This window comes from Haliotis rubra, unplaced genomic scaffold, assembly GCF_003918875.1.
Source record: "Haliotis rubra isolate DU_JTF1 unplaced genomic scaffold, ASM391887v1 Scf256, whole genome shotgun sequence".
Taxonomy (NCBI): domain Eukaryota; kingdom Metazoa; phylum Mollusca; class Gastropoda; order Lepetellida; family Haliotidae; genus Haliotis; species Haliotis rubra.
This window is the reverse complement of record NW_025766625.1, coordinates 1,271,273-1,297,193: the sequence shown is the minus strand read 5'-3', so window position 1 is coordinate 1,297,193 and position 25,921 is coordinate 1,271,273. Positions and strand designations below refer to the sequence as shown.

General features: G+C 40.9%; 2 protein-coding genes and 1 long non-coding RNA gene across 9 annotated transcripts; 2 read left to right on the top strand and 1 right to left on the bottom strand.

Moving 5' to 3' along the window:
* Positions 1-7,308: 7,308 nt before the first annotated feature.
* LOC124279760 (baculoviral IAP repeat-containing protein 3-like) lies at positions 7,309-25,168 on the top strand. Of its 7 annotated transcripts, none has more exons than XM_046715630.1 (8): positions 7,311-7,429; positions 12,383-12,510; positions 16,399-18,034; positions 18,619-18,809; positions 19,058-19,118; positions 21,628-21,723; positions 22,566-23,069; positions 23,222-25,168. In XM_046715630.1, the coding sequence occupies exons 3-8, from the start codon at positions 17,599-17,601 to the stop codon at positions 23,458-23,460; spliced, it is 1,527 nt and encodes a 508-aa protein (XP_046571586.1). In that variant the 5' UTR covers positions 7,311-7,429; positions 12,383-12,510; positions 16,399-17,598; the 3' UTR covers positions 23,461-25,168. The 7 variants fall into 7 exon arrangements, with proteins under 7 accessions (XP_046571591.1, XP_046571586.1, XP_046571588.1 ...); XM_046715631.1 differs by lacking the exon at positions 7,311-7,429 and adding an exon at positions 7,493-7,725; XM_046715632.1 differs by lacking the exon at positions 12,383-12,510.
* Positions 14,307-15,106, bottom strand: LOC124279773. Its single transcript, XR_006899483.1, has 2 exons — positions 15,021-15,106; positions 14,307-14,972 (listed from the first exon to the last, which is right to left on the bottom strand). It is a non-coding gene; the product is annotated as an uncharacterized LOC124279773 (long non-coding RNA).
* On the top strand, positions 14,966-16,392 carry LOC124279764. The gene is made up of 3 exons (XM_046715639.1): positions 14,966-15,207; positions 15,304-15,424; positions 15,617-16,392. Exons 1-3 carry the CDS (start codon positions 15,024-15,026, stop codon positions 16,245-16,247), a joined length of 936 nt encoding a protein of 311 aa, XP_046571595.1. The 5' UTR covers positions 14,966-15,023; the 3' UTR covers positions 16,248-16,392.
* Positions 25,169-25,921: the final 753 nt, after the last annotated feature.

The following is a 25,921-nucleotide window of genomic DNA, read 5'->3' as shown; positions in this document are numbered from 1 at the left end:
TGCCCCATGTTTCGGGTTATTGGTTGGCAGAGAGGCGACAGCGAGGTAAACACATGATACAATAACTACATGTAGCCCAGCCATTGTAGTAGGTGTTGATGTCTTTGATCGTTTCTGATAGTTTTCAAACCGTGGGCGTCGTCACTATGCTGAAAAAGTGGTATTATCACAGGTGATTAGTTGTATATCAATGAAAATGGAAACATTGTCTACATGTGTATGCGTTGATTTACATGCCTGGGGGCTAAAAACACATTTTTTATCGATATTTTCAACGCGAGGCCACACATTTGTTTTACTTGGTTACGGATTTTCCACATCAATATTCCTGTCGGTAGGTGGTAAAAAAAGTCTAAAAAAATGATATTTCAGATTCACTCACTCACTCCACACAAGTGTAATAGAGTCGAAACACGAATTTATAAGTTTTCATTCACTCATTCCTTCATCTTCAGCAATGTTTTAACTGTTCGAAAACAGGTTGTGCGGTAGTGCTGTGTGTTTGTGGAAAATAAGATTTAAGTCGTTAAAGTGTTCGTACAAATTGACTGACTGTTGATAAAACATACACGTCCAATCCTTCAGCTGCACATCGTGGTTATGAGTGAGTGAGTGAGTTAAGCTTTACGCCGCACTCAGCAATATTCCAGCTATATGGCGGCGGTCTGTAAATAATCGAGTCTGGACCAGACAATCCAGTGATGAAGAAGCGTCCATCGATCTGCGCAATTGGGAACCGATGACATGTGTCAACCAAGTCAGCGAGCCTGACCACCCGATCCCGTAGGTCGCCTCTTACGACAAGCATGGGTTACAGAAGGCCAATATTCTAACTCGGACCTTCACGGGTCGAGGTTATGAAGTATTTCAAAATATATATATCACATAATTAATACAGAATGGGTGATTTACGATTCTAACTGTCGGACTATGAAATATACATACCATTCACGAGGCCCAAGGAGATGGCGAATGATTTTGCAATGACTGACACGTACATCTCGAATGTTCGTTTCGTATCATAATCTAAATATAGCAATACGTGTCGTTTATTGCGTTTATCTATTTATTACCAATAGACATGCATAATACGATTCTATACAAGTGTTTATTGGAGAGCTATAAACATTATATATATTATTGGTTATATATCATTAATTTTTAGGATTATTGTTAGGTATTAGTGATATAACGTTGCACAATCTACCGACACAGCCCTTGTCTAAAAATAGAAATGGGAATCCCCGATTACAACATGTGGACGAGGAGAGAGGGCATTGGGCGCCCAGGTCCGACTCTATCGACATTGTATTGAGAGTCTTATGTGTAGACTTTGATACTGTAATATGTTTTAAACACTTCATACACCCACGCTCAAAACAAAGTTTAGTTCATAATTTACCCAGATTATAACAGATCATGATAAGGACATAATATGGGTGCTATACGTACTCACTGTATGTTCGAAGGTCCGGTCTATTTTGACAAGCGGCTGTAAATACTCTGATATAAGTCAGTCGCGTTGCTTTTCCTGTTTACAAATATATACACACATATACGCAGTCAATATATAATGGTTACTAGAAATACACACTGGCGTAAAATGTATCTGTAACCATTATCTACTATTTGTTTCGTGAGAGAAATCTGAAAAAACTTGTATATTCCGTTTTCCAACAAACATTCAAAACTCTTAAACAGTGCCGGCTAATAGACCACGTTTGTGAACATTGACAACTTCAGCTGTGAGGAGAAATTAGACTTCTCTGTTTGACGAAGCATTTATTCAAATTAATTATTTATAATTGTGATGAAAACAATATTCCATTACGGGATACTTTCCCAACAGAAATCAAAATATCATTAGATTCTCTATGTCAGCGTTGGCGGGATTTCTGTCTCAATTTCATTACATTGATTACGCCGGCCAACCTAAGGATACAACACATGCCTAACCATCATTAATGTTTGTTATAAATGAGGTCGGGTATTTAGTATTAGCAACTCTGTATGTTTACGATTGCTTGCACTGGCTCCTGCCAAACAATCAACCATATGTAAAATGCAGAAGTTAATGTACAGATCAGCGTTCTGTTCATATACACTTCGAGGTAGGTAGATTAGGTGTCAATTATGCAGATCGCAAGGGATGGAGAGACTCGTCGACCTGATGGAGTGAGAATCATCTCTTTATTACGCTCCGGTGCGGTGGGACGTTGCTCAGAGTATCGATCATTGATTTCGCTTGTCGAAACCCGATTATCTACAGGTCTCCGTCAGATGGATTGAAAAGAAACAATAAACATACAAACAATCAAACGAATAACGTAAGGTGAGTAAAATATGAGGTTTTAATGTCAATATTAAATCAATTGCTCTTGTGAAACATAACCCCAAAGTATTTATGTTTATCAGCATGTCCTAAGGAAGACACGTTCAAATAAAACTCAAGCACTTCCGCCGGATATAGGGTTTTTGTTTTCATGTATTAATGTTCAGTTTCCAGGAAATTGCAATATTCCAATCATGTCCGAGACGGGGCTGTTACCTCTGTAGAACTTAGGGGAGTATTCCTCTAAGGAACCGTGTGATTATTATGGCTAAATATATATAAAGTTAAAATTGTCCTTTAAACAAGCAACAGGTTCCGATAATGGCACCCGTATGGACTAGATTTACGTAGCATTCCGGATGTTAATTATTCATAGTTCTTCGAATGAACTTCATATTATCAAGTAAAGAAAATATTTGTATACGACTGTAATTGTACAATGGAGAATGTGTCGCTTGTAAACGATGCAGAGAGACAACTGCTCCGTAAAATATCGAAGAAAAGTAAAACATATCAAGCTTGACATACAGAGTTATGTCCCTTCTGATCTTCAACAAAATACTGTACAAACAACATCAATATAATCTTGAAGTGTCCTTTCTCTGCCCACAATGGGAGCTTGAGATGAATCATGACCATGAGGGTACCCAGAGATGCACACACATACGAAACATTATATTCATGCATCTAGGAATATCAACAAAGATAAAATGCTGTTTATTATTATTTCCGGATCGCATTTTATTTAATCGCATTACGATAGGAATTTATTCACAGAAACTGTTTTTAGTTTCTTCCAACTATGTGTATATTTTATACGTGGTACTGACAAGGTCATCGGTTTATGTATGTTGGGAAGGAGAGTGAGTGAATATTGTTTTAGGCTGCTTTTAGCAATATTCCAGCAATATCACGGCGGGTGACACCAGAAATGGGTTTGGCGCATTGTAACCATTTGGGGAATCGAACCCGGATCTCCAGCGTGACAAGCGAACGCTTTAACCACCAGGCTACCCCACTACCCGTGTGTTTGTATGAGTTGCTAATGTTTATGACTTTGTGAACACTTTCCTGTTGTGCTATTGATATGTTAAGGCAAGAGGTCTGGAGGTCTACTCGTACGGAAGGTTCTAAAGGTGATATAAGTATTGTCAAGGTGTGTCATTGCTGGCACCAGAGTTTTCCTCACAAATTTATTCTGAAAAACAGTTTTAAGATCCCATTTACCATTATCATAGATTTTAGAAAGAGCACTAAAATACCCATTTGATGTAGCAGGTGTGGACTGACTGACTGAGTTTAGTTTTACGCCGCTTTTAGCAATATTCACGGCGGGGGACACCAGAAATGGGCTTAACACATTGTGCCCATGTGGGGAATCGAACCCGGGTCTTCCGCGTGACGAGCCAACGCTTTAACCACTAGGCTACCCCACCGCCCCAGCAGGTGTGGAAAATGAATTGTGTGTTATGCTAAGTCGCTATTATGCTATGCTATTGTATGCTATAGCAACTAATTATGACTAAGAAAGTTTTCTTTCAATCGGAGTTCCCATCGTAGCCCATCCCTATAGATAAAAATAATAATGGTTCAATATCACGTGCACTGTTTGCCCATAATGTAATTATATCATGACTAAAATATGACTATCAATAAGACTATCATAAAATAACGTTAACACTAATGCATTGTTATGTTGCAGTATAAATTTGTTGCACTGCCTTTGGTCTTTCTTACAATAAACAGAACTGACCATATAGCATGGATAATCACCTCTACCCGTCAGTGCCCCATGTGTGTACGTCTGGAACAAAGAACCATTGCTTATTGTTCACTTTCACCCTGTATTGAGAGACTATACTACTCATTATAATGTGCTAAACTTTCACAGTTGACTCACTTAGTACTTGCAAAATCGCTGGTAAATGGTAATGGGTTCTTGGTTAGGTTGGAGGAGTCGAACCTGCTTCCTATGTGGCCTGTCTCTGATACAGATGGTGGTGAGAGAGCCTTGATACACACACGTGGATCTATACCGGAACTACAGCTATACCGGTAGAATGCTGGGAAGGTGACCTAGGTGGCAGGGGAAGGGCGTACAGTGTTACGCTTCACATCTAGATTACCGTGTGCGAGAGCTTGGTGTCATTCACTCTGTGTTGAGGCGAGGAATATTATTGGGTCATGTGCACAGCTATCAAACTTACATTCAGTTTACATGTCCCACACATGTATATTCTTTCGGAATAGTAAGTTTTACGTTTTTCTGAACCAGTTATGGTCAACTAATCAAACTGATTATGAATACGTTGGAATCAGCAACACGATTTCTGACATCATTCATTACGTTTTCCAATTATCCCCTTGTTATCCTTGACGCTGGTCGTGTTAAAGGTTTCAAAACGTTAAATAGAAGACATGTGGAGGAAAGTTAATGTCCGATGCATTTCCTTATTTTGACTTGTACCATATATTCCCATGGACTTTGCATATGTTTATGGCGAGTGGGATAGGATACGTCCACCGTTAGCAGATGCTCACCTTACATGAGGAGTTGCTCCTCCGAGACATTTCTATGGAGCAATTGATTCCTCTTTTTCACTAATACATTTGTTGGTCCAGTATCCATGTTCGGCGTTGTAGTGCATGCAGTGGAGAACTCTGTTGGTCAATGTGCACGTGATCTCCGAAACATATAAAACAGATATCTATTTTAAAAATATTTGAAAAACACGAGGTGGAAATGACATAATAACACAATGTCTGATCCCTAATGTAAACATTCTTACAATAATTCAGACACAGTTACATGGAAACATGGACAGAAGAATAAAGAAATGAAGTATTTTCCTGAAAACAATCATTAAAATTGAACTGTATATTGGGAATAGCGTTCATTATTAGCTCGAGAAAAAAAATCACCACATAAAAGTTGTTGGAATGCGAACTTTTACTTCCACATAAAATGCTCCGATGCTGTAAAATTTATTCATCTACCTCTGTTATAAAATAAGCGATCCTTTTACGATTTCGTGTTTCTGTTTCTATAGTATTACAAAACCTTACTGAAATTGCTGTGATGATGTGAATGACGAAACATACCACTTTATGGATGATGTGAATGACGAAACATACCACTTTATGGATGATGTGAATGACGAAATATACCACTTTATGGATGATGTGAATGACGAAACATACCACTTTATGGGTGATGTGAATAGCTAGTACAGCTTAGTGGCTATAATGAGTTCGAGTTTAGTTTTACGCCGCACTCAGCAATATACCAGCTATATGGCGGTGGTCTGACTGGACAATCCAGTGATCAACAGTATGAACATCGATCTACGAAATTAGGACACGATGACATGTGTCAACCATGTCAGTGAGCCTGACCACCCGATCCCGTTAGTCGCCTATTACGAGTAAGTGAGTTTAGTTTCACGCCGCACTCAGCAATATACCAGCTATATGGCGGTGGTCTGACTGGACAATCCAGTGATCAACAGTATGAACATCGATCTACGAAATTAGGAACCGATGACATGTGTCAACCAATCAGCGAGCCTGACCACCCGATCCCGTTAGTCGCCTCCTACGACAAGCATGGGTTACAGAAGGCCAATACTAGTATTCTAACCCGGACCTTCACGGGTCCGTCTCTTACGACAATTGCAAGCATGGGTTACTGAAGATCAATTCTAACCCGGATCTTCACGTGTCTTTTGGTTATAAAAGATCCGAGACTGCTTGAATACTGCTTTAACCACTAGTCCGCCGAATGTCTGACAGTTGCTCGAAAATATCTTCTTTGGTTCCTTGTGGAGTAGGTGATTTTTTAAGGAAAACCACTAACCGTCATATTATTTTAATTAACAATTGTGTCCTTTTCAATGTTTTACGAAAAGTTTAAACACCATAAAACAGTTCCCATGCACTGTATCCAGACATCCCGAATTGCATCCTCATTTGGGAACTATTTTGACACACACTAAACAGGAGTAGCCCCCTTTAAATGTTCTGCCGAAACTCTATCTACTGTTTGCCACCAGTCGCAGATGAAATACCAGTGAATTTTGTTTTGAAAATATTGATACCCTTCTTGTCATATGAACATGTAACAGTGGTCTGAGTTTCATTTAAACACAGATATCAAAAGCATTATAAAAGATGTGCACTAAGTTGTATCTTGCTCCTGTGGTTGTTGTGGTTGCAGATGCTTTTGCGGGTACTGCCGTCCATGATCAACGTTGGTGCCCGACGTCATCTGTTTTCGGAGTAGACAACATTTTACATGGCTACATCTTCCATTCCATAACCACTGATAAGGGGGTAAATGCTCAACTTATGTGATGGAACACTGGGTGAATCGAATCGTGATGATAGATGGAGAGATGGATAGACAGATAGAATGATTTTGTCCTTAGTCGTATTTTGGACAAATATTTGTATATCTTCCTACTCACTCACGTCTCACTCATTGGAAAATGTTGTTATAGCCATAGAAACATCCTCCTTGTATAATGTCGTTTATATTTCGTTTTGTGAAACAAGGCCCACATGACTCTAGTGAGAATGCTGTTTATGGCTGACTGTTGTACCCCTACCTACCTACCTTCCTACCTACCAACCGATCAGCCCACCTACCCACCCACCTACCTACCTATCCACTACCGACCTACCCATCTTATCTGCCTACCTAAACCCACCCACCCACCTACCGACCTACCCACCCACCCTACATACCTACCCAACCACCTACCTACCTACCCACCCACCCACCACCTACCTAACCACCTACCCAACCACCTACCTACCTACCCAACCACCTACCCAACCACCTCCCTCCCTACACGCAAACATGCACTAAAACAATGGCATCCCAACGTTTGAATTAATACTCATGACGTAGCGGCTAAAAATAACTTATCCAGATTTAACTCAGTTACGTGTAGACTATATTTTCTAGTGATCAGGAGATGGTTTACAGGAAGGCGTAGCTACTCTGCTACCGTACCAAACAACTAGCTGCTGGTCTCCTTTGCGCTGCCACATATTCCTTAAAGTACGAGACGACAGGAGAAAAACACTCACGACGTGAGTTACATGCATTTGTTATCATTAATATTATCATGATATGTAAACAATCAGATAGCCTGAACAGAGTCTTATGAAGTTAACATTGATGTCATAAGTAAGAATAATGCTTCGTAAAGGAACTAGTCTGGTTCAGATTTCAGGGAGGAGTGAAACATTCTAGAAATTTCGATTTATTTTGATCGCCACGTATGCACTATAAATAGCGGAGACTATCTCAATAGGTCGATGGGCGTTATACTTCTCCTCCATGAGACAGGAATATACAGGGTGAATATGGTAGCATGACGACAGTGGTCAGGGAAGTGTTATTCATAACCATGTTTGTGTCATGTGTGTGTCATGTGTGTGTGTCATATGTGTGTCTACATGTCTACAACTCATGCACTTATACGGATAACGTAATGTTGGAGTTAGCAACTCGTGTTACAAGATGATGCATGCCCTATACTTTCATCACTGACTGGATTCTCACATGCGCAAATTAACGGCATCTTATGTGCATGTGCACAGTGTTAACTATACAGTTTATTATGCATTGTTTTAGAAGCTACTGAAACATAAAAACATGCACAAGGACATACATTTAAAATAGTGTCCTATTTCTACAGCTTCTACATCTGTTAAACGTGAAATTGGGATTTATAAAACATGCCCATTAAATGCACATTTAAATAAGCACAGAATGCGTCACTCGTCTATTTTCGATATTGTGCGACATCATTGTGATTTGCGCGGCCACGGTTGGGCGTGTTTATGGCTGATTATTTTAAAGCATTTTTCTTTATTTGGCAGAAACAATCAATGTTACCGGTGACATGTACACATAGATGAAGTTTAGTTGACACTCTTGCAGGAAGGATTTACGAAGGTTACACGGAAAGAACTAAAACAATGAACAAAGAGATAACCGAAAAAGCAATGTTGTGGATATAACATATAAACACTGACTGACTTGATTTCCTTAAAGCTATAGGTAGTATCTAGGTTTGTGTGGACCTGCACGTATACGTAGAAACACAGAATGTAGCGTCTTTGCAGAGTGTTCAGGTGAGTTTATTGGGGAATCTAAAACACGTTTGTATGTGTCACCGAATATTCAGGTTACCAAGGTTACAGACTTTTATCACTTTGGTGAAACGGTACCAACAAACCTGGACCAAACGAAGAGCCTTCCAATGCCCCATACATGAAACTGTGACACACACTTGCAAACAAAAATAATATAATTATAGCATTTAGTTTTTGTCACAATGTTTTATTAGAACATAATACCAAACGCCCTGTGTGCTTTAGACATGTATATCGTTTAAAATATATTCATTGTTTCAGTTTTGTATGGACAGGTAATGGGTTTGCCGCTAATTTTTCTAATGTATCTAGTTATTTCCATTACCAATTAACCATGAGGGGATTTTGGATTTGCCCTCCAATTTCTTTTAGTTAGATGCGACGGAATTTGTTGGGAATTGCCAGATCGGTGAGTTCGTTGAAAAGACGAACAAAATGAAATTTTATTTGTGGCTTACCCTATTTATCACATTAAAAACTGCATGACCCTCCCCGTATATATTGGTCCTGTCTGTTGGGTACATAGTGAAATGAGAAGATGAAAGCCATACAGTCAGTATCACCCTGATTATATGACACTCCCAGTTATCGGTATATTTTTAAGAACACAGTTTTCCTTTGAAGTAGTTGGATCAAACTGAGTAGTTCGATAAAGTTTCCTAAATTTATCGTAGAATTAAATTTCAGTTTCTACAATAATCTCCCCGCTGGACTGTCATAACGCCCTGCTTTGACTCGGCATCTTAACGGTTATCATAGGTCGTGCAGGCTGTAAATGACAGAATAGCTACACATGAATGCGAGGGACAACTTAACTTTAGAAAGTGTCGCTTGTGACGGTTTATCACTGCAGCGGCGCTGACTGGCCTTGTTTTCATGCAGGCCTTTAAGTATGCAATGTTCTGGACATGCACTATCATAATGATAATGTTAGTATGTGAGTGCATTTGGTTGTCGTCGCTGTAAACGAGTGGCTCTCCCTCCTTTTCACTGTCTCTATGTTTCTCTGTGTGTATCTCTCTGTCTCTATTGGATGGTCCGCCTCTCTGTTTTTTCTTTGTGTCGGATCCTTCTCCCTGTCTGTCTTTCTCCCCTTGTGTCTCTCTGTCTGTGTCCCTGTGTATGTCTCTCTGTCACTCTCTCCATCTGTCGCTGTCACTCTCTCTGTCTGGCTCTGTCACTCTATCTCTTTGTCTTTATCGTTTTTCCTCCTTGTCTGTGTTTCTACCTTTCTGTCTCTCTCCCCATCCCCAACCTCTCTGTAGGGACTTGGGGAAGAGGTGTTCTGGTATTTACTGCGCGATATTTTCTTGCAGCACTTTACAAATCATAGTCACATCCTACCGACAACATGCTTCTCTCCGGAACATCTATATGCCTAGATAACAATGTATTAATTCCAAACCTTCGGTGACATCTCTTTTTAAGAAAGGTGGTGAATCTGGTATTGTACCATTTGTTTCTTTATTGTTGTCTATGTACAAAAGTGAGTGAGTGAGTGAGTTAAGATTTTAAGTCACATCGGTTTTAAGTAAAACAACTAGGTTATCACAGATTTCAATGTAAAACTAGTAATTAACACTAAAATATTTTAACTATAGATGACAATACAATATAAAAACAGGCTATATATTGCCAACAACTGAAGTTAGATCGCCATGCTAGGGACCTATGTACAACAGAATTATTTGATAATTATATGAGTAACACACTGTTATAGGACTACCCCTACGTAGAACAGAGATAATCTGAATTGGTCGCTCTGCAAAGAAATGTAGAATATATACACTTGAATCACAGATTTCATGGTGATGATAAATATGATGATGATTACGATGATAAGAAGAAGAAAATAGACTAGACAGTGTTTTCTTTGTACTGCTGACCGTAGTCACTCACGCACTCATTCTATCATTTACTCACTTACTCACCCACTCAGCCAGACTCAATGACTTGGTTGTTAGAGGTGACTTAATGATCCGGGTGGTCAGACTCATTGACTTGGTTCTTAGAGTTGACTTAATGATCCGGGTGGTCGCTCTCAATGACTTGGTTATTAGAGGTGACTCAATGATCCGGGTGGTCAGACTCAATGGTTTGGTTGTTAGATGTGACTTAATGATCCGGGTGGTCAGACTCAATGACTTGGTTGTTAGATGTGACTCAATGATCCGCGTGGTCAGACTCAATGGCTTGGTTGTTAGATGTGACTTAATGATCCGGGTGGTCAGACTCAATAATATGGTTATTAGAGGTGACTTAGTGATCCGGGTGGTCAGACTCAATGACTTGGTTGTTAGATGTGACTCAATGATCCGCGTGGTCAGACTCAATGACTTGGTTATTAGAGGTGCCTTAATGATCCGGGTGGTCAGACTCAATAATATGGTTATTAGAGGTGCCTTAATGATCCGGGTGGTCAGACTCAATGACTTGGTTGTTAGATGTGACTCAATGATCCGGGTGGTCAGACTCAATGACTTGGTTATTAGAGGTGCCTTAATGATTCGGGTGGTCAGACTCAATGACTTGGTTGTTGGAGGTGACTCAATGATCCGCGTGGTCAGACTCAATGACTTGGTTGTTGGAGGTGACTTAATGATCCGAGTGGTCAGACTCAATGACTTGGTTGTTGGAGGTGACTCAATGATCCGCGTGGTGGTCAGACTCAATGACCGCGTGGTTGTTGGAGGTGACTTAATGATCCGAGTGGTCAGACTCAATGACTTGGTTGTTGGAGGTGACTCAATGATCCGCGTGGTCAGACTCAATGACTTGGTTGTTGGAGGTGACTTAATGATCCGAGTGGTCAGACTCAACGACTTGGTTGTTGGAGGTGACTCAATGATCCGCGTGGTCAGACTCAATGACTTGGTTGTTGGAGGTGACTTAATGATCCGCGTGGTCAGACTCAATGACTTGGTTGTTGGAGGTGACTTAATGATCCGCGTGGTCAGACTCAATGACTTGGTTGTTGGAGGTGACTCAATGATCCGCGTGGTCAGACTCAATGACTTGGTTGTTAGATGTGACTCAATGATCCGCGTGGTCAGACTCAATGACTTGGTTATTAGAGGTGCCTTAATGATCCGGGTCGTCAGACTCAATGACTTGGTTGTTGGAGGTGACTTAATGATCCGGGTGGTCAGACGCAATGACTTGACTATCACTGACTGACTGACTGAGTTTAGTTTTACGCCGCTTTTAGCAATATTCCAGCAATATCACGGCGGGGGACACCAGAAATGGGCTTAACACATTGTGCCCATGTGGGGAATCGAACCCGGGTCTTCGGCGTGACGAGCCAACGCTTTAACCACTAGGCTTCCCCACCGCTCCCGTCTATCAATGACAGATAGTATGATTTTGTACTTAGTCGTATTTTGGACAAATATTTGTATATCTTCCTACTCACTCACGTCTCACTCATTGGAAAATGAAGTTGTTATAGCCATAGAAATATCCTCCTTGTATAATGTCGTTTATATTTCGTTTTGTGAAACAAAGCCCACATGACTCTAGTCAGAATACTGTTACTGGTTGACTGTTGTACCCCTACCTACCTACCTTCCTACCTACCAACCGATCAGCCCACCTACCCACCCACCTACCTACCTACTCACTACCGACCTACCCATCTTACCTGCCTACCTAAACCAACCCACCCACCCACCCACCTACCGACCTACCCAACCACCCTACCTACCAGCCCAACCACCTACCTACCCAACCACCTACCTACCTACCCAACCACCTCCTTCCCTACACGCAAACATGCACCATAACAATGGCATCCCAACGTTTGAATTAATACTCATGACGTAGCGGCTAAAAATAACCTATCCAGATTTAACCCAGTTACGTGTAGACTATATTTTCTAGTGGTCATGAGATGGTTGACCGGAAGGTGTAGCTACTCTGCTACCGTACCAAACAACTAGCTACTGGTCTCCTGTGCGCTGCGACATATTCCTTAAAGTACGAGACGACAGGAGAAAAAGACTCACGACGTGAGTTACATGCATTTGTTATCAATAATATTATCATGAGAGTTACATGCATTTGTTATCATTAATATTATCATGATATATAAACAATCAGATAGACTGAACAGAGGCTTATGAAGTTAACATTGATGTCGTAATTAAGAATAATGTTTGGTAAGGGAACTGGTCTGGTTCAGATTTCAGGGAGAAGTGAAACCTTCTAGAAATTGCGATATATTTTGATTACCACGTATGCTCTTTAAATAGCAGAGACTATCTCAATAGGTCGATGGGCGTTATACTTCCCCTCCATGAGACAGGAATATACAGGGTGAATATGGCAGCATAACGACACGTCATGTGTGTGTCAAGTGTGTGTCATGTGTGTATCTACATGTCTACAACTCATGCACTTATAGGGATAATGTAATGTCGGAGTTAGCAACTCGTATTACAAGACTATGCATGCCCTGTACTTTCATCAGTGACTGGATTCTCACGTCACAGGTACAAAGGTAGAACGGTATCTTATGGGCATGTGCACAGTAGTAACTATAATATGTATTATGCATTGTTTTAGAAGCTATTAAATCACGAAAGGTATTGACCTACATGACACATGCCATATAACAAGGAATTACATTTAAGTTAATGTCATATTTCTACAGCCTCTGCGTCGGTTAAACTTGAAATCAGGATTATAAAACATGCACATTAAATGCACATTTAATTAAGCTGCTGTGGCACAGAATAGGTCCCTCGTCTATTTTCGATATTGTGCGACGCCATTGTGATTTGCTCGGCCACATAGGATGTAGCGTATTTACAGAGTGTATACGTGAGATTAATTACAACACAATAGGTGAGGTGGTGAAGTGAAATTGGGTTTTACGTCGTGCTTGAGAATATTTCGCTCATATGACGACGTGCATGCGTGTGTATGTGTATGTGCGGCTGCTTGTACTAGCCCAGACTTAAGCTGGTTTTATAGTGCTAGCCCACTGAGATACCATGCCGCAGTGAAGCATGAATACCCCACTCAGACATGATACTGACTCCGAGCCGACCAGTCCTTGTTGTACCCATTAATGCCGAGCGCCAGGCAGGGACCAACAAGTACCATATTTTAACGTCTTTTGGTATGACGCGGTCGGGGATCGAACGCGCGACCTTCCGCTCTCCCGGGCGGACGCTCTAACCACTACACCACGGAGGCGGTCACCACACAATAGGGGAATCTAAAACATGTTTGTATGTGTCATGGAATATTCAGGTAACGAAGGTTACATCACTTTGGTGAAACAGTGCCAACAAACCTACACCAAACCAAGAGCCTTCCAATGCCTCATACATGAAACTGTGACACACACTTGCAAACAAGCATACTGTGATTATATTATTTAGTATTTCATGTAAACATAATATAAAACGCCCTGTGTGATTTAGAGATCTATAGCTTTTAAAATATATTGATCGTTTAAAATTTCTATGGACAGGAAAAGTGTTTGCCGCTAGTATTTCTAATGTATCAAGTTATTTCCAAACCATTTAACCATGTGGGGATTCTGGATTTACTCTCCAGTTTCTTATAGTAATAGGTTGGGTGATCAGATCGGTGAGTTTGTTGAAAAGAAAATCAAAATCAAGTATTATTTCTGGCTTACCCTATTTATCACAGTACAAACTGCATGACCCTCCCAGTATATCTCGGTCCTGTCTGCTGGGTACATAGTGGAATGAGACGATGATATGGAAAGCCCTACAGTCAGTATCACCCTGATTATATGAAGGTTTCAGTTATGGATACTCAGCAAACTGTCTAATTTATCGTAGAATTAATTTTAAGTTTCCAAAATAATCTCCCTGCTGGTCCTTATGTCGGTCTCATTCCTCCCCCGGCCCCCTTCCCCGACACATATGCAGTTTACCGTTACGTATGCTGTCTTATGTCAGAAATGCAATCTAGTGTCACATATGCAATCTAGACACATAGTTGTTAGAGGTGACTTAATGATCTGGGTGGTCAGACTCAAGATTTGGTTGTTAGAGGAGGCTTAATGAACCGGTAGGTCAAACTAAATGATTTGGTTCTTTGAGGTGACTTCATGAACCACGTGGTCAGACTCGATGACTTGGTTATTAGAGGTGACTTAATGAACCGGGTGGTCAGACTCAATGATTTGGTTATTAGAGGTGACTTAATGAACCACGCGGTCAGACTCGATGATTTGGTTGTTAGAGGTGACTTAATGAACCGGGAGGTCCGACTCAATGATTTGGTTGTTGGAGGTGACTTAATGAACCGGTAGGTCAAACTAAATGATTTGGTTGTTAGAGGTGACTTCATGAACCACGTGGTCAAATTCGATGATTTGGTTATTAGAGGTGACTTAATGAACCGGGTGGTTAGACTCAATGATTTGGTTGTTAGAGGTGGCTTAATGAACCGGGAGGTCAGACTCAAGGATTTGGTTGTTAGAGGTGACCTAATGAACCGGGTGGTCAGGTTCAATGACTTGGTTATGAAAGGTGACTGAATGAACCGGGTGGTCAGGTTCAATGACTTGGTTATTAGAGGTGACTTAATGAACCGGGTGGTCAGACTCAATGATTTGGTTATTAGAGGTGACTTAATGAACCACGCGGTCAGACTCGATGATTTGGTTGTTAGAGGTGACTTAATGAACCGGGAGGTCCGACTCAATGATTTGGTTGTTGGAGGTGACTTAATGAACCGGTAGGTCAAACTAAATGATTTGGTTGTTAGAGGTGACTTCATGAACCACGTGGTCAAATTCGATGATTTGGTTATTAGAGGTGACTTAATGAACCGGGTGGTTAGACTCAATGATTTGGTTGTTAGAGGTGGCTTAATGAACCGGGAGGTCAGACTCAAGGATTTGGTTGTTAGAGGTGACCTAATGAACCGGGTGGTCAGGTTCAATGACTTGGTTATGAAAGGTGACTGAATGAACCGGGTGGTCAGGTTCAATGACTTGGTTATTAGAGGTGGCTTAATGAACCGGGAGGTCAGACTCAAGGATTTGGTTGTTAGAGGTCACTTAATGAACCGGATGGTCAGGTTCAATGACTTGGTTGTTAGAGGTGACTTAATGATCTGTGTGGTCAGACTCAATGATTTGGTTATTAGAGGTGACTTAATGAACCGGGTGGTCAGACTCAAGGATTTGGTTGTTAGAGATGACTTAATGAACCACGTGGTCAGACTCGATGATTTGGTTATTAGAGGTGACTTAATGAACCGGGTGGTTAGACTCAATGATTTGGTTGTTAGAGGTGGCTTAATGAACCGGGAGGTCAGACTCAAGGATTTGGTTGTTAGAGGTCACTTAATGAACCGGATGGTCAGGTTCAATGACTTGGTTATTGGAGGTGGCTTAATGAACCGGGAGGTCAGACTCAATGACTTGGTTGTTAGAGGTCACTTAATGAACCGGATGGTCAGGTTCAATGACTTGGTTATTGGAGGTGGCTTAATGAACCGGGAGGTCAGACTCAATGACTTGGTTGTTAGAGGTCACTTAATGAACCGGGTGGTCAGGTTCAATGACTTGGTTGTTAGAGGTGACTTAATGATCTGTGTGGTCAGACTCAATGATTTGGTTGTTAGAGGTAACTTAATGAACCGGGTGGTCAGACTCAATGACTTTGTTTTTAGAGGTAACTTAATGAACCGGGAGGTCAGACTCAATGACGTCATGGTAAAAGTTGCCCACACCATCAACCACTGGTTTATCTAGTCTTAATCTGTAGAGGTCGCCTTTAAACAAACAAAGAAACTACACTCTCTTATTATTTAAGGTTAACCAAGGACTGTAAAGTCGCCATGTTTATGTGAACATTTCTTCTTAAACGCTGGCATAATTCATATTTTTAGTATATTCATTGTAGGCTTATGCAGTGACTGTCGTCAAAGCCATCCAAGTTCGTTCACACCTGTTCAAGACTCTCCATCACAGGTGCACTGTTAAGTATGGTACGGCGGGAATATGTATTGGGCCAATACACCAACACGGAAACTCTAAGGAGGACCTTCAAATCTGTTTTAGAGAAGAACCGGGAGGGTTTAGAATGTCTTCAAGGTTTGCAAGAGGAGACCCTTGTGAAAATAACTTCATATCTTTATCATCTGATGAAGAGTATAGCTGTAAAGTTATACGCAAGTTTATTTCCTGCTCTTGATGATTCACAGATGGCCGATCTCTTTGAAGAAGACAACACTGAACTTGAAGCATTATCAATATCAAATAAAATTTATACAGACAGCATATTGACGGGAATTTTGAGCAAAATTGACTCGGCATTTGAAATGATTTCAATTAAAGGAAAATACTTTGTGGACAGTGGTCTGGTCAGTTTTGAAAAAGATGACCATACACTTGAAGTCCGTGGAGAACATTCAAAGGAACATACAAAAGACACCTTGGAGAGGCTACAGGAACTGATAGAGCAAAGGAGTGATAGGACATTGTTCAGTCATTATGTAACGTACTTTGAGTTACCAGCGCAAATATATAGTATATTTACTGTACATAATATTCAGTATTCATGTCCAACACAAATATTTGATCAAAATACAGATCCCTTTTTTGTGGATTTGAAACATTTTCAAGAAAAATTAACAGCGTTTTGTGGGTCCCCATTGTCTCATACCAAGTTGCCGGACATTGACCTCAGTGATATCGCTCGACATGAACAATTTGAACAAATTATGAAAACACTGAATGACCTGGAAAACGCATTACAGTACAGGCCACCGTCAGATGGCAGCACTGGTCGTCCAGATGAGAGCAATATGCAAAATATCTGGAAACTTTTTGAAAGGTTTTTGTTACAAAGATTTGCGATTCAGAAGCCAGGAGGTGTCAACATCTCCCTTCATCACACTCCGCAATTATTTTGAAAAACTAGCGAGGGGGGAAGCATTAAGTATTGAGGACGAAATGAGGTATGAAGGTTTGAGATTTGCATCCTTTGAAGAATAAACGTGGAAACTTCATCTCTCCGTCTGGCGGCAGCAGGTTCTACGCTACAGGAGATGAAGATGAGACTAGATGCTTCAGCTGTGGTGTGACATACAGGAACTGGGAAATGAGGGACAACCCATTTGTTATTCATAGTCGCATTTCCCCTAATTGCATCCATGCAATTGGAACAGATGAAAGGAATGTCCCCATTCAGCTTCCATCAGAAGGTGCAACAGTTACTCCACCAAGAGAAGGCCATGGTAGCACTCCTGTGGCGAGTGAGTCAGAAAGCGCTACCCAAATCCAAGGAGCAGTCGGTGTTGCAATGAGTAACGCAGGAGAAAGTTATAATCAGATTGTCGATGAAATGCCTCCTAGGCAGTCAGCTCGCTACAGTGATAGTGCGTTGCCATCATCACCAACATCAAGGTTGAGGTTTGAAGATGCAGTACACCCTCACTACAGTAACTCTGGACACCGTCTGGAGTCTTTCCACTTGTGGCCCGAGGGACACACCCACAGTCCTGAAGAGCTTGTCCGTGCAGGATTTTTCTATGCAGGTATGTGAGGAGTTGCATGACGTCTTTGACCATTATTCCCGAGCACCGACCTGACAATTGACCCATATTAGCATGTATGAGTGCCGCCCACTGGCGCTGTGCCATTGTGAGCGAAGGGACCCCATGTTGTCCGCGATCAAGTGTAGTGCGATGGGTGAAGCGCGTGGCCTGTCTCAGCAAACTCCTACGCGCGGAATCAATTTCATCGTCATGCACTTCACGTGCACTAGCCTACATCTGCTCTACCTTTCAGAAACCAAATGGGTTTGCTCATTGCCGTGCACCAACAACTTCTCTAAAACGCGTTCTCTGCGTTGGTCCATCTTGTCCTTGTTTGCCAGTATATGGGGATCGAACCCCAGCCTTTGGCCTCACGATTGATCGGTTTTACAATCTGAATACCCATCTGCTGGTATGTCCTATGAAGACTGACGATTAATATGTTAATGTAATGGCCATTGATTGAATGATAGATGTACCTGTTGATATATATTTACTTTCACCATCCACCTGCCAATTGTGGGCAACAAAGAAATATGTTTGGTTGTAAATGCCCTTATAAATATGCATAAATATTATGACAGGTTATTCCGACTGTGTGCGCTGTTTTGTGTGCGGTCTTGGTCTGAGAACATGGGAGGAGGGTGATGACCCCTGGATGGAGCACATCCGCTGGAGGTCATCTTGTGCCTACGTGGAAGCCGCAAGAGGCAAGAACTTCATCATCCAGACGCTGGCAGCCATTGGGCGGGCCACACATACACCAGAGCAGAATGTAAGGAATGATTGAGTGAGTGGGTTTAGAGTTACGCCGCACTCAGAAATATTCCAGAAAAATGACGGCGGTCTGTTCATAATCGAGTCTGGACCAGACAATCCAGTGATCAACAGCATGAGCACTGAATGTACGGATTCTACTGTGACATATATAGGGATATTGAAATGTGCACTCTCTTGTCTTATATACAGCTTTAGTATGATTTCATCATTCTAAGTATTACTTCTTTGCACTTTCTTCTCAAGACTGGTGGAATTCAGCAACGTTCATCCAATGACAGACACAACCATGATACTTCAAAGGAAGGTATGTACACAAACCACCATCATTAGGGAGTGGTTTCGTTATACCACAATCGGTCGTGTTAGGGCCTGAGCGTAGGAGCGTTATTGGTTGCTTTGAGCTTAAAATGTGACACATTTTCAAGGCCTTCGCATACATTATTCTTGCTTTTAACGTTTGGTTGCTGTTCAAAATTCTAAAATATGAGTTTTGAAAGCAGAAACCGCTAAGTGTGGCGTACTTTTCAGATTGCCATTGCCTTAATTAACCTTAGCTTAGGTTTTTCTATATTCTACCGTCAAAACAGCATCATGATTGTTTTGGTATCTTAAAACGTCTGTTAAACGAACACACTCGTATTTTGTAGTATGAAACTGTAACACTTGTCTACCATCTTTATACTACTTTGAACAGTGGAAGCTGAACTAACATTACCTGTGACAGGGGTCACTGGTTTGTAGTGATTTCAGTGATGCTTTGATTTAAGCTGAAACATATCACGCTGTTTCTCACATAACTTCCACATTCACAATAAAAGAACTAAAGCAGGTATATGTTGCATTCTTACAAATATACTCTTCAAAAAAAGAAACTTGACATGCTGTTTTGGAGTTTACTTACTAAATGCATATAACTCATTCAAACCTGACATCATTGCTCAATTACAGTAAAACCATCCTTTTACAAATTTCCAAAACATGATTATCGAGAAAGTATTTGGTAAAACCACAGAGGGCTATTAAAGCCTCTTGGTCAGAGTGAAATGTCAGTATCTGGTGTGACCACCATGATCATCGATAACAGCTTGGCAGCGGTGACCCACAGAAGAAAGGAGATGCCGAATGCTGTCTTGAGGAATGTTTTGATACTTTTTCTGAAGTGCTGTGTGCAGTTCTTGTAGTGTCTGAGGTGGCGGATTACGCTGACGCAAGCGTCGATCAAGAGTATCCCATAGATGCTTAAAGGAGAATACGAGAGAATGGCAATAATTTGCTGGGTGAAAGATAAAGTCATCAGAAACATATACCAAAATTTTCAATTAAAAATATGTATATATATGTTTTAATCGCGAAAACAGTTTCTGTTATCTGAGCTTCGGCCATTATGCATATTCCGCTGGAACTCACGTGTCCTTTCCGCTCGTGACGTCAAATGTGTCTAAAGTCCGCCATATTGCCAAAGACCGAGCGCTACACTAGTACAACACTTACTTTCAAGACCAGTTGGCATCGGGATGCACTCACCAGAGTCACATCTAAGAATTATATTTAAATATATTGAAAACATCTAAAATGATTTGGCACATTAACAATATAACTGAACCGATAAAACCGATTATTCGACAGTTGTTTATTGGACGAACTTACCAGTCTGTGTTCCCGAGTCTTCCGATGTTGACATCAAGAGGTCAAGATGTTAAAACTGTAACCTATTATAGCTACCTTGGTGTTCTGTTCTCATCATCATTGAAGTGGCCAAAAGCATGTCAAACTATCTCCCTCAAAGATAGTAAAGTAATTTTCTCCATGTATAGATTATTTCGTAAGAATAAGCATATTTCCTTTATAGTTGCTTGTAAATGTTTTGATAGTACAATCATGCCTGTATAACGATATGGTTCAGTAGTAGTAGTAGTGTCGGAGATTCAGCGCAGTCTGGGGATTTGGATTGTTGTGGATGATGCGGCCGTGGTGTTTGAACGACGATGTCTCAACCAGATGTAGCAATCCTGGGCGGCGGTGGTAACTCCAGGTCGACCTGACCTGGGTCTGTCATTAACACACTCAGTATTGTTGTATCGGGTCCATAGGTTTGAGATGGTCTGTGTGGAGACGCTGAAGTGCCTTGCCACCTCATGCTGCGATGCCCGTCCTTGCAAACGGCCGATGGCGTTGTGTCGTTGAGCTTCTGTCAGTCTTTTCATTCTCTTGTCGTCTAAAGTGGCTTAAAGCAATGCATGTGGAGAACCATTGATGTGGGTCTTTAAAGCCTACAGTCATAGGCTTCAGCGCAGGGTGACACACAATTCCATGATGCACGTGCATTTCATGTAGGGTGCGTTTTAGCGATTCACTACAGACGTGAGTGTAACGTTACGTTTTTGTTCAACGTTTCTTTTTTCAAACGTTTTGTCGTCGGCTAACCATGTTGGGATTCAGTATGGATTGGTTTGTGTCAAATATTTTCTTAAAATTCAAATTTCTTAAATGTCAAGTTTCTTTTTTGAAGAGTAAATGTCACCATGCAACCTATATCTATTAACTGGCGAGGGCGGTGGGGTAACCTAGTGGTTAGAGAGTTCAATCGTTATGCCGAAGGCCCTGGCTCGATTCCACATATGGGTACAATGTGTGAAGTCCATTTCTGGTGTCCCCCGCCGTGATATTGCTGGTGTATTGCTAAAAGAGGCGTATACCTCACTCACTCACTGTTGAGGTAACGGTCTCTATAACAATGTATACAATGTTTTAATTATTGGGCACCGACGCCAATTGGTTCTGTCGTCATCAACTAGTTGAACATTCTTTTGCAGACATCTTGAGAACTAGTGCGTGTGAGAGAGCCCTAGAGATGGGTTTCAGCAGAGGACAAGTGATGTTGGCAGCTCAGTCTACCATTGCCAGTGCAGGTAAGTTGACAAGACGTGAAACACCGTGCGAATCTCTATCTTAGATGCCATTATCTTATATATACTGTTATGTAATTTTACATCGGGGTTAAAATGAACATAATAATAACAATACTCATGCACAGATTGATGTATGTCAGTACAATGAAAAGTTAGATATTCACGCTTACAACTGAATGAAAAGATTGACGGTCTTTCAAAATGTCCACGGTTCACAAGTCTCAGAAGGAGGAGGGGGTTAGCACCGTGCGTGGCCATTGCGAGCCAGAATCAATGCTTTACCCATAGAAGCACTTAGAAGCAGTAAGACGTCGAATAGCGTTACAGGTTGGAGATGGTTTGTCTGGAAACACCAAAGTTGTTGGCAACATCTTGTTGTGTCGCTCCTGCTTCCAGGCGGCCAGTAGCATTTTGACCTTGTGCTTCCGACATCCTCACCATGTTTAACACCATACACTGTCACAATTCGATCTGTCACATGGATTCGATTCATGGTATTTTATAGCCACCCAGCATGGATAAGTGAAGAAAGCACAACTGCACGTGCAGTTCTTAAGACATGCATTTTGGTGATATGCTTGAAACGTCGTTCGAACATTGACGTTTAAATGGTACTGGTTCACTTTCACACAGATCTTCTCAATTACCCTTTGCTTTATGCTCCTCCATCCAGTCTACCGAGGTATCTTTGTAGCCTTAAACACTGTTGCTTTACTTACCTATGTAAAAGAACATTTTTGAACAGTATAATATTTATCACCTGGCTTTGTCGGAATATTTACATCTTAGGTTGAAATGTTTGTACTAGTTATTATAACCAAAGTTTATGCTATATGTTCCAGGGAGACAGGCATTAACACTACCCGGTCTTATTGAGAGGATACTAGTTGTTGGAAGCCCAGATGAAGCAGAAGGTGCTCAAGGTGGATACTCCGGTGGGAACTCCCAGGAACAAAATGGACAGGCGGGGAAGGTGATGTCAAGTAGAATGGGAAATACGGATAGCAGATCGTCAGGTGAAAAGAACAATACAACAAGGCAGGCACACCTGCTCAGATCTCCACCAGTTAGCACAGATAGTGGATACAAATCTTTGCCTGTAGAGAACCATGTTAGACTGCCTCCAGCACAGCAAACATCGGGAAATATTCATACTGGACATCCCAGCACAAACATCAATTACAATCTGGAAATTGCAGCTCAACCATCACCAGGAGCAGAGGGCCCTGAAGAGAGAGGAAGACCGAAGGAATCAAACGCACCTGTGAATAGATTCTCAAGTTTTCCTACCAACCGACATGAAATCAAGGAAATTGATAAAATACAGAAAACTGACAATAAGAAAGGTAATGATGTGGTAATGACGGTACCTTATGGTGATACACCAATGCGATGACAATGATTATCTGACATAAAACGCATTGATCATAACATTGGTAATATTTGGTCAATACATATTTTCTATTAAGGTTTAATGCCTGCATTGTATTGCTTACAGGCAAGGGCAAGGGAGACCGGAAGGCTACCGCAGAAGAGACACGGCAACTAAAAGAGTCAAGTGCGTGTAAGATATGTTTTGAGGAGCCCGCCAACATCGTCTTCCTCCCCTGTGGACACCTGGTGGCCTGTGCCGTGTGCTCACCAGCTCTAGAACTTTGCCCAATCTGCAGGAAACACATCCGGGGAACTATCCGTGTTCATATGATTTCTCGAGAGAAACATATAGACCACTTATAAATACATGGAATACTGTAAAGAAGAACAGGTTTTGCTGAACTTGATTCAAAACATCGATTTCATCCTTTAGCATTCTCCAGAAAATATGTGAACAATGTGTAAATAGATATCTTGGCAGAAGACATGTGCATATTATATTGTAGCGAGACAACAACGTTATCTGAAACCCTTGCCACAGCCCGATTAGAATTGTGTTTCTTCATATAGCAAAGAGTAGCAAAGAAGTAAATGATACCAGATAAGAGAAGACATGCATAACGAAAGCTGGACATCATCAGCAAAACGATTAAATGTAAAATAAATACACATAAGAGGCACTTTGTATCATAATGGAAAACAGTAATTTATGACATCACTTTTCAAACTCAGAAACTTCCTGAAACTTTCGAAGTTTCTGAGAAAACCTTTCCAGAACATCATTCAGACTCTCTAGCTGTAACACTGTACGCTCACGATAACAAGAAAAAACATGTAGCATGGGAGATGACCCTGAAATTTATTCATTTAAGGCGCCACTTTGAATAGGCATGCAGCCTTCCATTTATGTAACTTCGATAGGTTTTGAGAAAACAGGTCCCCAGCAAGCCAACATGTGAAGAACTCTAAATGGTGTATAGGGACCCATTTTACTACCTCAGGACGGAATGACATTTACCTGCTTTAAAAGTTACAAAAATCACAAATTACGATTGTTTCAGTTTAGAATACGACAGAGAATTAAAGCAAAACAAATTCATATCTAAAATGACTAAATGAAATCTGATGATTCCTGTGGTTTGGGGCTCTCATATTATTGTGCGTGCGTTTTATCCGTGTCATGAAAAATAAATAGCTTTTAAAAATATTTTCTATATCAAATCTATATACACTGAAATACAATGAACAGTATTAGAGAGGCTGTGACACTTCTTGGGGAACCATTAATACAGATTATATTCTTAATATAAAGTTCATTTGCACAAACGTTTATGTTTCGGATGGAATGACGCCATATAAACTTGAAAGTCCGTATCAAACTATTTGCATCAGAATATTCTATAGAAAAATGCAATCCCCTCACATAGTGACAGAGGGGTAAACTTAAACAACGGAACATGCACCGACATGTGTATCTCCTCACCAAGATTCATACACATGCCATACTAGCAACTTAATATAAAACAATGTGAATGAATATATAAATAGTGCAGTGCACAGCTATCAGTTGACATAATCGGTTACATTGACAATTAAAACAAATTGTTATTTTATTTCTTCATATTAAAATAAACATTGCTATGTCTTGCACTGTTATGTGACTACATTTAATATAAATTATTCTTTATGTATATATCCTGTACATATTATGAAGCATTGTAGCAATGTATCTCAAGCACTATGATATTACGGGGGTGATAGCCTAGTGGTTAAAGCGTTCGCTCGACACGCTGAAGACCCGGGTTCAATTCCCCACATGGCTGCAATGTGTGAAGCCCATTTCTGGTGTTCCCCGCCGTGATATTGCTGGAATATTGCTAAAAGCGGCGTAAAACAAAACTTACTCACTCACTCACTATGGTAATATCGTTGACAATACCGTGGTGCATCTTAAACATATTCTCGGGTAATGTATTCAACAGGATTTTCCGATCACCAGATTGTCCTTAAATATTCTATGGTACACTATGTAATTCCCTCAATGGTTGACTAATAAACCCGTCGTTAATTTCTTGTTGCGTGGGTTGGTCATATACAGTGGTACCTCTGCCAAGCAAGTCAAAAAAATAAACACAGAGGAAGAAGCGTTGGTCAACTCCCTCCACTAGTCTCGCGGAAGATACTGTTCCGTGTTTGTGACGTAGTGACATAAGCTCCGCCCACTCAGGTTTAAGGGCACAACACACGTCGATCCTATTTTCGCTTTGAAACAAACGCCATTTTGAACTTGAACGAGGCATACCGTTTGTGGTAAGATTTAAACCTGTTGTTTAAAGATACATTAACGATAAGAATCATGAATCGCCAAGTCCTAGGTAATCGTGGCACGACACACAATGTAAAGCAGTCCAGAAGTCACGTTTGATCATTCTTCAATACTGTACCATACTTTCATCATCTGGATACAGGCCTGTGCTTGACATATTGGACATTTATTCCTATTCTCCGTGTAAAATCATAATGACTTCTTATGATTCAAACGATCTTTTTGATATCATCACTACGGCATCCGTATGTGTCTGACTGCTGTTCCATTTATTCAAGAATTGAATGTTAGATTTACACGAATTAACATTATTATAAACGAGTTACCTCCCTTCGCCTGCACTGTTCACATGCGTCTGTACACTCGGGCACAGCGATGACTTAACATAACATCACTGCCACAGGCTAAATTGCACATCACTTGACCGGACTTTTCTCTTGTTTGTAATCAAACGCGCATATTCATAATAAGAAGAGACTGGACTCACGAAAGCTTTTC

What these genes read in the sequence shown, in the direction of transcription:
- LOC124279764 (XM_046715639.1), top strand. Translation starts at nt 15,024, where the DNA reads ATGAACCGGGTGGTCAGGTTCAATGACTTGGTTATTAGAGGTGACTTA. An exon ending in CAATGATTTGGTTGTTGGAG is followed by an intron (nt 15,208 to 15,303) that starts GTGACTTAATGA and finishes TGGTTATTAGAG; the next exon opens with GTGACTTAATGAACCGGGTG. An exon ending in CTAATGAACCGGGTGGTCAG is followed by an intron (nt 15,425 to 15,616) that starts GTTCAATGACTT and finishes CTGTGTGGTCAG; the next exon opens with ACTCAATGATTTGGTTATTA.
- LOC124279760 (XM_046715632.1), top strand. Translation starts at nt 17,599, where the DNA reads ATGAGGGACAACCCATTTGTTATTCATAGTCGCATTTCCCCTAATTGC. An exon ending in TGCAGGATTTTTCTATGCAG is followed by an intron (nt 18,035 to 18,618) that starts GTATGTGAGGAG and finishes ATATTATGACAG; the next exon opens with GTTATTCCGACTGTGTGCGC. An exon ending in CCATGATACTTCAAAGGAAG is followed by an intron (nt 19,119 to 21,627) that starts GTATGTACACAA and finishes ATTCTTTTGCAG; the next exon opens with ACATCTTGAGAACTAGTGCG.